The sequence below is a fragment of the Panthera leo genome, chromosome B4 (assembly GCF_018350215.1).
Source record: "Panthera leo isolate Ple1 chromosome B4, P.leo_Ple1_pat1.1, whole genome shotgun sequence".
NCBI lineage: Eukaryota > Metazoa > Chordata > Mammalia > Carnivora > Felidae > Panthera > Panthera leo.
Window position 1 is genome coordinate 121,986,363 of NC_056685.1, and position 13,089 is coordinate 121,999,451.

General features: G+C 32.7%; 2 protein-coding genes across 9 annotated transcripts in view; one reads left to right on the plus strand and one right to left on the minus strand.

Annotated features, from left to right (window-relative positions):
* LOC122224997 (PARP1 binding protein) overlaps positions 1-13,089 on the plus strand; it is a 118,834-nt gene that overhangs the window by 53,985 nt on the left and 51,760 nt on the right. For 3 of the 8 annotated variants that reach the window (XM_042947534.1, XM_042947535.1, XM_042947537.1), the window contains exons 10-11: positions 5,488-5,623; positions 6,106-6,242. In XM_042947534.1, coding sequence (XP_042803468.1) covers positions 5,488-5,623; positions 6,106-6,242 — 273 coding nt within the window. Of the gene's footprint in view, positions 1-5,487; positions 5,624-6,105; positions 6,568-7,011; positions 7,096-7,963; positions 8,109-13,089 lie in introns of those variants that run through there. The other 5 variants (XM_042947538.1, XM_042947536.1, XM_042947542.1 and 2 more) reach the window with 5 other exon arrangements.
* Positions 6,974-8,404, minus strand: PMCH (pro-melanin concentrating hormone). The gene is made up of 3 exons (XM_042947546.1): positions 7,901-8,404; positions 7,372-7,570; positions 6,974-7,083 (listed from the first exon to the last, which is right to left on the minus strand). The coding sequence occupies exons 1-3, from the start codon at positions 8,147-8,149 to the stop codon at positions 7,034-7,036; spliced, it is 498 nt and encodes a 165-aa protein (XP_042803480.1). The 5' UTR covers positions 8,150-8,404; the 3' UTR covers positions 6,974-7,033.

Consider the following 13,089-nt stretch of genomic DNA (forward strand, 5'->3'; position numbering starts at 1 on the left):
TGAATTTGTTGGGCTGAAGTAATGAGGTTGGGATTTATTGCATACCTACTAAGTGTCAAGTGTTATATTAGACATTTTATATCTTTCATCCCAGTTAATCCTTGTTCAATTCTAGAAGACATCATTTTCTAGACCTTACAGTTAGTAAGTAACGGAGTAAGGGTTTGTAGTCAGGTATAAGACTTCAAAGACTTTATGCTCTTTCCAAAGAGTAGATAAAGGCATAGTAATTATAGTCAAGAGTCATAAAAAAAAGTAATGCTACTACTTAGGTCAAAAATATCTTTCTGCTATTTAATGAAATAAATTGAATTTCACTGATGAAGCAATGAATTATTTGATGTATTTTACGTTCATATGCCATTAACGATAACAAATCTGGTCTTTTTGAAAAGGCAGTAATGTAAGAATGAAAAGATAAATTTAGGATATTTATTTTCAGTTGCATATTTAATGAGTATGTTGAAAATAAATTCCTCTTTCAAACTTGTTGATTTATTTATCAACATAATGGGGCTTAGCGCTTTCATTATCTTATTAATACACCTAACTCAGAGAGTGACTGCAACTTTACAGTATTTTGACTCATTTGTCTTAATTTAGCTAGAGTCAGGCTTTCCTATGTGAAGTACTATTTTCCTCAAACTGGGAACTTACTAATAATTCCAATTTAAAAAGGGCTTGTGGCAAAAGGACTTTTCCAATTCTTGGCAAGTTTGAAGTTCATTGCAATTTTACTGTGGATAGAAATCTTTCCAAAGGGGGGAAATCACTCTACAAAGGAAAATGTTCAATCCTTTTCTCTCATGTGACTTGAACATAAAATGATTTTAACAGCCATGTATGAATCTGGACATTATTCTTAGTTGTTTAGTATTTCAAAAGCAGTTTCAAGAGGGAATTGTTTTGCTTGTTTGTGATTCCAAATCAAATACACAGAGAGATTTGGAAGATTTGCAACAGGAAGTAATCTCAATTCTATGTAGCCACTAATCTTGTACAGAAAAATTCAACTTTTATGAACAAAAGCAATCTCTTTTAAGTTACAAATACAAGCCAATGCAGCTTGTATTGTTTTGATAACTGAAATGAAGATGTTGATTGTAAGTTCAGTTTTTGAGTTGCATTCCTAGAATAATTTTAGAGTTGTCCTGGTCGTGAGAACTCTAATTTAACAGATTTCTTACTGTATAGGAAACTGTCTTCATATATGTTACTACATTAATTAATTGCATGGCATCTACATGGATCTCTAGAGCTTATATGGTCCTTTCCTATTTTTAACTTTACTTAATTCTGACAGTTCTGTAAGATTAATATTATTCCCATTTATGTGTGGATAAGTGAGAGGTTCAGAGGTTTACCCGAAATATCCAGTTTATAAGTGATAGGGCCAGTTTTAGAAGGCACGTCTTTTAACTGCAAATCTGGAGCCTTTCCAATCACATCACTGTCTTTTTGTGCTGGTTTTGCTTTTTTTTTTTTTTTTTTTTTTTTTTTTTTTTTTTTTAGCTGGACATCACATTGTTGGCTCCAGTCAAGTTCACGATCAATGAAAATCTCCAGGTCTTTTTCATATATTGCATTTAAGTCAGGTTTTCGTCATCCTCATCTGTAACTGATATTTTGAACTTAAATACAGGACTTTGTTTATCCTCATTCATTTTCATCTTATTATTTTCTACTTATGGTTCTAGTGTTCTGACATCTTTTCAATCTTGAGTCTGATATCCAATTTATTTATTATTTCTTCCAGCTGTGTGTCAACAGCAGGTTTTATAAGTAGAATACCTTTGTGATTATAGAAGCCATCTAAGTAATCCCTTTAGTATTCTGTGTGCCTGTTTATTACATAGTTGGAACTTAATAAGTCATAATTGATTTAAAAAAAAGAGATTTTTGTACAGGGTGGGGAAAGAAAACCCACGTGTAATCTTTTACAGAAAGAAAAAAAAATACCTTCATTGTAACTACTCAGTTATTTCTTTTGGACATAAGTATTCCAAGATTACTGTAGAACAGTTGTGGTTCTCATGTTTTGATATTTTTATAAATAATATTTTTTATGGTGAATAAAGTGGTTAACTATTTCCTTTCACATCTGAATCTATTCTCGGTATTTTAGGAATCCATTGCCTTATAATTCTGGCTTCTGAAATTACCCTACTGTCACTAAGCCTCAAGAATTTCTCTATAGGAGGCCTAAGGAAAGGAAATGTAGTTGTGACAAGGGCTATGACACTTATTCTGTAACTGTATTTACATAACAAGGAAAGGTTTTTACTTAGTTGTATGTCAACAATAAAAATGACACTGCTTTCTGGGGCCCCTGGGTGGCTCAGTTGGTTAAGCGTCCAACTTTGGCTCAGGTCATGATCTTGCAGTTTGTGAGGTTGAGCCCTGTGTTGGTCTCTGTGCTGACAGCTCGGAGCCTGGAGCCTGCTTCAGATTCTGTGTCTCCCTCTCTCTCTGCCCCTCTCCTGCTCAAGCTCTATCTCTCAAAAATAAATAAATATTTTTAAAAATGACACTGCTTTCTAAAGAAATGTTTATTTTTGCTAAATGTGAGACTGAGAAAACATCAGTTGTCTGTAGTAAATAATTATTGTATATTTTTTCAGAGTGTGGGACGCTAAAGTGGTCTAAGCCACCCACAGGGGCTATCACTATCTGGGTACCATGGAAATGATCCTAGCCAGCCACTTAGCATTCATTTGCCTTCATGGTCTTGCTGTACTCTTTACAACTCATTATGGGCAATTAGTTTATAATTCTTTATAAGCAATAACTCTGGTGAAATGAAAGAAATGTTGTATAAAGAGATAATGTCAATTGTTAGTACTGGTTTTGCAGATAGAAATAAAAGTTTTTGATAATGTTACTAGAGTAATGATGTGGTGCAATATAAACTTTACGAAGTTCATTTTATTAACAAAATGTATTTTAATGGCTTTATCATTTGCTTTAATTCTATATGTATAGAATTAATAAAGTCCAGAAAGGGCTAGTTATATTTTAGTGGATCTCATGATGGAAAATGTATAATAGTAGTTGTATTCATGTGGATTCAGGAGGATAGTGGATTATAGTTCCATCATCCATAATCAAGAGCCACTTTCTTACACTATTTCAAATAGTGTTTGATCTTTTACATTTTCACATTTCTTTTTCAATTTTGTGAGTTTTTATGCTTAAAATGGAAGATATCAAACTCCAGTTGTTTAATTTTTTAAACAAATTAAACATAATTTTTAGTGGTATGGGAACTGGAGCTCTCATAGACACCATTAGAAGGACATAAACATGTCACTCTGGGAACATGTGGGGAATAAGCTTAGAAATTCCCTGGGCTTACACCAATTACAAAGCCTTAGGTTGCTCTCACCCAAGCTTGGGTAAACTGATTAAGAACCCTAGAATAGAGTTGGGAGGGGCAAAACCCCAGATTAAAGTTGGGAGGAGCCAAGGCCCCCAGGATACAGAGGGAGGGGCAAAGGCCCCAGAATAAAGAGGGGGGCAAAGGCCCCCAATATAAAGGTATATGAGGTAATCAAGATTAGGCATTCAGGGCGAAAACATCCCCCAACTTAGTAGTATAGCAGAGAGCTGCTTTCACAGGAAGGAAGGACCAAATTAGGTAAATAGGTATATAGGGCTATAGATTCCAGGGCTGAAGCTACCCAGAGCAGAGCTGATTAGCAAAAGAAAAGGTGCCTTGTTAACCCTGAAGTTATTTGCCCCATCTGTCTTATCTCTTAGGCTAGCTAAGATAAACAGACATGATGCCTCCTGTCCTGCTGTTAACAACCATCTAACCATCTAACCATCTGCCCATCTACCAGGCGCCAGGATTTTGTTTTATATTGACCCAAACCCCAAATACCATATATCTTCAAAACCCCCTTTTCTCTCATGCCCGTGAGTTAATGTTCACAGATTCATTGTCTCTTTGTGCATGCCCATCACATTTGTAAGCCGTCTGATTTTAATAAATACGGAGCAAGGACCCTTATTCGGGGCTTTTGTCTTTTCCCGGACATTAGCCATCTCTCGCTTTTAATCCTGCATCCCGCTTTCTTGCTGGCCAAGAAAGAACTTTAGACTTAGAGTCTACGACAGGAACACTTGCTTTTATGAAGCAACTGGATTAATCTAATTCCTTTTAAATCATAGTCTGTATTTCACTGCCATTATCTTTGCAAACATCTAACTGAGTTAATGCAGTGATCTCTCTGAATATATAATACTTAATTGCTGAATATGAAATAAAAAGTTGTGCTGTTTTAGACTATGAACGGTATCAATCAATATTTTGTAAGTAATGTTCCACATAATGTAGTTTTTGACGTATTAAATTTTTGAATTGTTGAAGTCCTCTTTAATATTTACTCATCTGAAATTTCTTAAAAAAATTTTTTTAATGTTTATTTTTGAGAGAGAGAGAGAGAGAGAGAGAGACAGAGCACAAGGAAGGGAGGGACAGAAAAAAAGTGAGACATAGAATCCGAAGCAGGCTCCAGGCTCTGAGCTGTCAAAACAGAGCCTGATGTGGGGCTCGAACCCACAAACCGTGAGATCATGACCTGAGCTAAAGTTGGCCGCTTAACTGACTGAGCCACCCAAATGCCCTTCATTTATCTTAAATTTAAACATCTTTTTCTGAAAGGGATTTGACATCTCAATTTGGAGATATCTGCAAGTTATAACTAAATGTCATTATATATCAACTGTAATTACTGAAATTTGCATTGTCCATATAGATTACTTTGTTCTGAAATTAATTTCTTTCCCTAAAACAGCCACTGGTTTTATGTTTGCAGAGTACATTTCCAAAACTACTTCCTTGACGTCCTTTTTAGTGGTTGAGAATTAAATTTTGCTTTCTGATTTTCTCCTACTTATGATCTTTGAAGATAAATGTGAGCGTTTATTTTGAATATTAGACCATTAAATCTCTTGGTCACATCTTCCTAGAATGATATATTTGAATCATCTTTCTTATTTTCCTAAATATTTAAGTATTCGCATATTCTGGAGTCTCAAATTGATTTTTCTAAACTGTTACAAAAATTTTTTAAATGTGCATAAAGGTGGTATTACTGAAAAGAACAAAAATGCCAGTTGTAGCAAAGAATGAGTTTGCAGATTATGAAACATCAAGCGTTAAAAGTTCCCAGTGAATAATGGAATTTTTAAGGGCAACTAAAAAAATATTTTAGCAAGAGAGTGAGCAGGGGAGAGGGGCAGAGGGAGAGAGTGAATCTTAAGCAGTCTCTGCACTCAACACGGAGCCTGGCATGGGGCTCGAACTCACAACTCTGGGATCATGACCTGATCCAAAATCAGGAGTAGGACATTCAACTGACTGAGCCACTCAGGTGCCCCAAGGGAAATTTTTATGATCTCTTGATTAATATAGAGTATATTTCTATTTAGATGAAAAAATAAATCAAAATAAATTGTATACTTTCTTCTTTCTGTTACTAGATGAAGCAAACCTTAATTAGATCCCAGTTTGCTTGTACTTATAAAGAGGACTGGATAATAAGCAAGGATAAATGGAATGATGTTAATTCAGCATCAGAGCCTTTGTATGTACTTCACATGGAAAATGACCTTTCTGGTAATTGACCTTATTTGAGTAATTAAATAACAATTTAATTCTAGTGTATTAATTAGTTTTAACTTAAATAAAACTAGATTTTGTTTTGCAAAGTATGAAATGTGAAATGTAAAGGTTTATATTTATAAGACCTGAGTTTATTTAAAAAGTTATATCTATGTACAAATCTAGGAGGAATAGGACACAGTTTGATTCAATTAAATGTATTTAAGAAATCACTTGTAGTATTTAAGGGTTAAGTGTCATGCATTCAAACAAAGCAAATATTTGTTTGTAGGGGTAAAAAGTGATATGGGGAAAATGAAAATTAATGTGATAGTAATATGGCTGTATTTGCTAATCATGTAATTTATGGTGTTATGTGATTGCAAATCAAATTTTTGAATATTCTTTAGTGAATTTTAAACTTTATTATAAAATTTTCATAGGTAACAATACTAAATATTATGTAATCTCTTTCCTCTTTTCATCTTGCATAACAGAAGGTGTAAATTCATCTGTTAGAAGACCAACAGTTGGAACGAGTTCTGGAAATGTTCATCTGGACAGAAGTAAAAGTGAAAAAGTTGCAAGGAAATCAAGTAGTCAGACAGGAAATAAAAGCTCAAAGAGGAAACAGGTGGATTTAGATGATGAAAATAATCTTTGTGATAGTGGAAATGAACCATCTCAACATAAAAATTTTAAAATACCTAAGACATCAAACAATTTCCAGAATAAATTATGTGGCAAAATAGCTAGCGTAGCAAAAAGCAACAACTGTGCAGGCAAGGACAAACTGATTACTGGCCAGACAAAGTTAACTCAATTTTTTAGACTATGAATTTGTTTTTTATTTGCTTTAGATTTCTGTATATATTAAACCATTCACCAAAGGCATCTACTTAATTTTTAAGAGATCAAGATATAGGGGTGTGTGGGTGGCACAGTCGGTTAAGTGTCCGACTTCAGCTCAGGTCATGATCTCGTGGTCCATGGGTTCGAGCCCCACAACGGGCTCTGTGCTGACAGCTCAGAGCCGGGAGCCTGCTTCGGATTCTGTGTCTCCCTTTCTTTCTATCCTCCACCACTCATGCTCTGTCTCTGTCTCTCTCTCTCAAAAATAAATAAATATTAAAAAAAATTAAAAAAGAGATCAAGGTATAAGTTATGATTCTTTATTATATTGGTCTGAAGTGTATATAAGGTTAGTATGTTAAGCTTTAAAAAATACTCATAAATCATAATTATGCAGAATATTCACAAAGTTTAATGCACAGATAAAGCATATCATTTAAGTTACAGATTTATTTACTTTATTTTAAAACAGACATTTTAAATAATACAAGTCATAGTAACATTAAGGGCTTTTTCCTGGACAGACAATTAAATGATTTTGTTTTCTTCAGGAAAGATGTGGTCCAGCAGGTTTCAGACTTGCCAACAAGGTCGATAGACTCTTCCCAGCATGCACCTGAGCACTGAAGGAATAAAATAGTTTAAATTGTCTAAAGGACTATTATTATCACACAAAATTTATTAGAAATAAGAGAATGGATCTTATACAGCTAATTCTGAGTAAGTCAGAATTACAATAACTCTTAAATTCTTTTTAATCCCACATCTGTGGCAGGGGGCACTTAACGTCAAGTGTAATTGAACCCTGGTCTTACTTGATTTTGTTAAGATTGGATCCAGATCCACTTAAAGTCAGAATTCTCTTTTATAGTATTAAGATGTAAGAATTGAATTTTAAAAAGACTACTCACTGTCAAAATCTCTCCTTCCTATAGGAAATTTAGCTGAGTTTTCTTCATCCCCAATTTCTCTCTTTTCTTGTGTTGATTCAGTATTCTGAACTCCATTCTCAGCTGGAAAAGCTACAGATCCTTTTAGTGCCAGATAAGGTTTTATAGCCAGATTCAGTGGCAGACCATGATTTAAGAAATTATGTTTGGAGCCTGTGTTCTGTAAAGAAAAGGTTGATTTGTGTTTTAGCTGTCTTATTGGGAATAGAACTATAATATAGTTGTATAGTATTCTCACTGATCTCAAAGATGGCTGTGTACTGTTTTGACTCTTTAAAAATACATTAGATATAGGTTTTTGGGAAAAACCTTTTGGATAAGAGGTGTTGTCCAGAATGGAAAAACCACCTGCTATGTACGAAATTTCGTCAGTTGTCCTAAAGCGTAATGTGACTGCTTGCATATATTTTTATAAAATTTTACTTTCAAAAGCATTGTAAACATCATTCAGATTTCCACTGAAAAAAGGATAAGTCCCATTGCCACTTACCTTTGAATTTTTGTTTTCCTCATCGTTCATGAAACTGCTCTCATCATTTTTATATTGTTCCAGAGAAGGAACGACGACTGATTTTTGAGGAGTATCATCCTTCTGAAAAGCTTTCCCCAGCCTGAATGTATTAAATACCATGTCATCTTCTAAATTTCTTATGGACTTGGATGCTGAAAGTAAAATGCCTTGAGAAAACAGAGAAAAAGTTAGTATTAATATGTAGGAAGAGAGACTCATTTTTGCCATTCTTAGTTTGATGTTTGCATAGAGTCAAATAAAAGTATGTAAAGTGAAGGAAAATTTCTCAAGTCAACCTGCTTTGAAGGTGATTCCTACCTTTATATATTTTCCAGTTTGAATAGAAAGCACTTCAAAGACGTAGACTGTCATCATTCTAGAAATGACTCATCAGATAGAGGCTAACCTCTTGTATAGCTGCTAATACCTACATTGTTTTGGTTTTAGTGGCATATTGTTTATTTTGAGTGTGTATTTTCTCAGAATCTGATTAAGATCCTTGGTAGAATGCTTTCTGTTGAATAGATTACAGTCTCTTGAAAGTGGATTGTTATTAAGGAAGACCATGGGACACCAGGCTCTCCATACTCTTACTGTTTTCTTCTCTATATTTTCTGATTAGGCATGGTATTAAAGCTAAAGTTATTTTATTTAAGGATGATAAAGGTTTTTATTTACTTTTAATCCTGATTAAATTGAAGTAGCCTTCCAAAAGGATTTTCTTTCATAAATGCTCAGTTTAGTTTTTGGTAATTAAAGTATATATGCCTGTCAGTGTGAACAAAAAGTCATTCATGCCTTATCAAAAATTGGCTTGTCATTGTGTTTTATCTCTGCATTTACAAGAGGATATTAATTATGAATTTGACAATGAATAAGAAGTCCATGAAAAGAGTATTTATGTGTTCTATAAATATTAATTTTGGGTGAATATGTTGTATAATGGTTAATTAAACATTTTGCAATTAAGTTCTCATTTTGACCCCTCCAAGTAGGAAAATACATTCTTGTATTTGTCTTTTGGTACATATGTGCAAAAATTTTCTAGGGTATATTCCTAGGTGTGGAATTAGTCATGGAATACACGTGTTCAGCTTTCCTAATGCCAAAATATTTACAGAATAGTGGTAGCCAATTACCTGCCCACCAGCAGGGGTTTGACAATTCCCATTGCTCCATGTCCTAACCAATACTTGGGTATCTTATTGCCCTTTTAATTTGTATTTCTCTAATTACCAAAGAAGTTGAATGTCTTTTCATATATTTATGGGCCATTTGTCATTCCTCTTATGTAAAATGCCCCTTAAAAAAAACTTTGTCCATTTTTCTTTGGGTTGTCTTTTTCATATTGATTTATGGGAGTTCTTTATATCCTAGATGTTATTGTTAGTTACATGTGTTTTATATATTTTTTCTCATTTTGTGACTTGTCTTCTCAACCCCTTTATGGTTCTTTTGGTGCACCAAACTGCTAAATTTTATTGTTTAAAAATTTTTCCCTCATAATATGATTAGTACTTTCAACATGTTTTTATTTAGAAATCTTTCCCAACCCTGAGATCATTATCATATTTCTATACATTCTAAAGCTGAAATGTTTTGACATTGACATTTAGATTCTTAATTCATCTGAAGTTTTGTGTATGATTTAGAATAGAGATAAATTTTACTTTTTCCAAATGTTTTTACATATTTCTTGAATAATTTGTCCTGTGTCTACTAATCTGCACTGCTGTCTCTGCAGTATATCAACTTTCTGTATACATGTGTGTCTCTTTCTGAACTCTACTTTCACTGCCAAATCAACAATCTTAATTATTATAATTCTAAAATAATTTTTGATATCTGGTAGGTCAAGTTTCCTAGCTGCCTGCTCACCCACCAATTTTTCTTCTACAGCAGTTCCTTGGCTATTGTCCATTTCTTTTTCATATAAATCTTAACATCATCTTTTCAAGTTCTGTGAGAAACTTTGGTAGGATTTTGAAGGGAATAGTATTAGTTCTGTGGATTAATTTTAGAGGGTAATTGACACTTTTAGGATAATTCATTTTCTTATCCATGGACATGGTACTTTTCCATATTTATTTAGATCTTCTTTAATCTTTTAATAACATTTACTATTTTCTTCATAAAGTTCTTACATGTTTTTGTCGAAAGGATTATAATTCTTTATAATTATACTTAAACTATTTTAGTTATTATAAGTGGTATTTTTAAGAGATTTACCTTTTCTAATGTTATTGTTGGTTATAGACATGCAGTTGGCTTTTGTGTAGTGCTCTTATAAACAAAATACTTTCTAAATTCTTTTTAATTCCAAATAGTTTATAAATGTATTAATTCTTTGGGGTTCTCCATGAAGACAATTGATGTAAAAAATAAAAGAATGGCATTTTATTACCTCCTTCCAAGCCCTTCTATATTTGTATGTGTGTGTGTGTCTTTCTTCTGTGTGTCTGTCTGTGTAAGCATGCACACTAATATTGACCAAAACCTCCAGTAAATGTTGGGAATAGAGATAACAGACATCTTTGCAGTATGACTGATTTTAGAGAGAATGCTTTTAATGTTTTGCTGATGATCATATCATTTTTCTCCTTCGATCTTTAGTAAATGAAATGAACAGATTTTTCTCATGTTAAATCAACCATGTGTACATGAAACAAACCTTTTAAAAATGTAATTGGAGTTAATATGGTAGTATTTGATTTAGTACATTTTACGTTTATTATCATGAGTGAGATTGATAGGTACTTTCTCTTTCTTATGTTGCCTTTGTCTGGCTTTAAGGTTATGCTAGCTTCATAAAATGAACTGGGGAATATGTTTATTGCATTTCTTTTCTCTCCTGTAAAAACTATTTGAGTATGGTGTTTTCTTGCTGGGATTTTTTTTTTTTATAACGATGAATTCATTTTGTTCAGTGACTGTAGGAGTATTCAGCTTCTCTGTTTCTTTTTTAGTTTGTTTCAGGAATGTGTATTATTATAGAATTTGTCCATTTCACTAAAGTTTTCAAATTTGCTAGTATAAAGTTATTAATAATATTTTCTTCTAAATATTTTAATTCTTGCTTCATCTGTAGTTATATTTTATTCTAATTATGTTTACTTGTAGTCTTACAGTCTCTGCCTGTCTCTCTTTCATCCCTGTTTTGATCAGGCTTCCTAGAAGTTTATCAGTTTTGTTAGCCTTTTCAAAAACAAACTTTTGGTTTGTTGCTCTTTATTATATTTTTCTATTTTATTAATTTCTGCTGTTTATTATTTTGGGGGGGATATTTTTTAATTTTTATAACTTCTTACATTAGAAGAATAAGTCATTAATATTTAGACTTTAAGAAAATAAGCTATATGTTTCCTTTTATGTATCATTTTTGCTAATTCCTACAATTTTGATAAGTGAATATTTAGTGTTTAATTCTAAGTTTTTATTATTTTCATTATTTCTTCTTTGACCCCTCAGTTACTTAGGTACTTTTAACATTCCAAATATATGGGAATTGAAATTTGGGGGCAGGGGCTACCAATTTTCAACAAAGTTGTGTCAGAAGTCTTGGTCTATAAATTATAGAGTATTTGAAATCTAGATTCAACAATATGTAATGATTTTCAACTGTTTTTGGCATACAAATACAAATTTCATATAGTTCAACATAGAGAAACTTGCCTTATGGCCTATAATATCTTCACTTTACATAAAAGTTCTGTCTATTCTTGAAAAGACTATGTATACATTATTGTTGAGATCAGGGTTCTATAAGTGTCCATAAGATGAAACATGATAATATGTTGTTTAAATCTTAGATGTTTTATTCATTTTTTGTCCACATGAACTATTATAGAAAGAGATATTCACAAATCACTACAATGGACTTATCTAATTCTTTCTGTAGTTTGCAATTTTTGCTTTATTTATTTTGAGCTTATGTTATTAGGACACTCAAATTAGAAATTGTTTCATCTTGCTTATAAGCCAAATCATGTATCATGACCCTCTGCAGCATTAATAATGTGTCTATTACTGTTATTTTTCCTGTATCTTTATGTTTTAGATATACCTATTGTAAATACCATGTAGCTAAGTTTGGAATTTTTAGTCTGACAATTTTGTCTTTTACTTAGAGACTTTAGTCTATTTATATTTATTCTGTTTACTGAATTACTGAGATTCATTACCACTGTTTTATTTTGTGATTTTTATTTGTTCTAATATGTTTCCCTCACCCCACCCTCCCTTTCTTGCCTTCTGGTTAAATTTAATCTATTTTTTGTTCTTTTAGAGGCAACCCTAGAGATTTTAATATCATCTTTAGTTATTTATGTTTTAGTTAATGTGTATTTCTGCGTTTCTCCCAAATAAGGTAAACACCTTCAAATCCTTAGCTCCAGTTACCATTATTCCTAATTTATATGCTATTATGCTATTTTTTTAATGTTTATTTATTTTTGAGGGAGAGACAGAGTAGCATGGAGGAGGGGCAGAGAGAGACACACAGAATCTGAAGTAGGCTTGAGGCTCTGACCTGTTAGCACAGAGAGTCTGATGTGGGGCTCGAACTCACCAACTGTGAGATCATGTCCTGGGCTGAAGTCAGATGCTTAACTATCTGAGCCACCCAGTCCCCCCAATGCTATTATTTTCTAAGATTTAAGTTCTGTCTTGATTTTTTTAATGAAATAGAGACTATTCTGTTGTTTTATACAGTTAACTCTTGTTTAGATTTACCTGCAAGCTTACTTTTTTTTCCTCACCATTCCTTTTTACATCTGAGATCTTTGGTAATTGTCTTCCTTCTGAAATACAAGTTTCTGAAGTATACTGAGTTAGATGCTAACTTAGTGAGGGTCTGTTAGTTACGAACTAAGTTTTGTTTTGTTTTAGTTAAATGTATTTTGCTGTTCTTAAAAAATGGTGTCAGTGTCTATACAGTCATTTATTTGACTATCATTTTCTCTTAGTACATTATTATTTCAGTTTCTGGTTTTCATTGTTACTAGTGAGCTATCAATGCTGTTGGTTTTAATCATGAATGTCTTTATAGGTAATCTCTATTTTCTGTCTGTCTGCTTTTAAAATCTTCTCTTTGGCTTTGATGTTCTGTAGTTTCACATGATGTGTCTGGGTTTGGATTTCCTTTAATTTATGCTTAGATTCTTGAATCT

What these genes read in the sequence shown, in the direction of transcription:
- PMCH (XM_042947546.1), bottom strand. Translation starts at nt 8,149, where the DNA reads ATGGCAAAAATGAGTCTCTCTTCCTACATATTAATACTAACTTTTTCT. An exon ending in AGGAAAACAAAAATTCAAAG is followed by an intron (nt 7,571 to 7,900) that starts GTAAGTGGCAAT and finishes TTTTCTTTACAG; the next exon opens with AACACAGGCTCCAAACATAA. An exon ending in AGGAAGGAGAGATTTTGACA is followed by an intron (nt 7,084 to 7,371) that starts GTGAGTAGTCTT and finishes TTATTCCTTCAG; the next exon opens with TGCTCAGGTGCATGCTGGGA.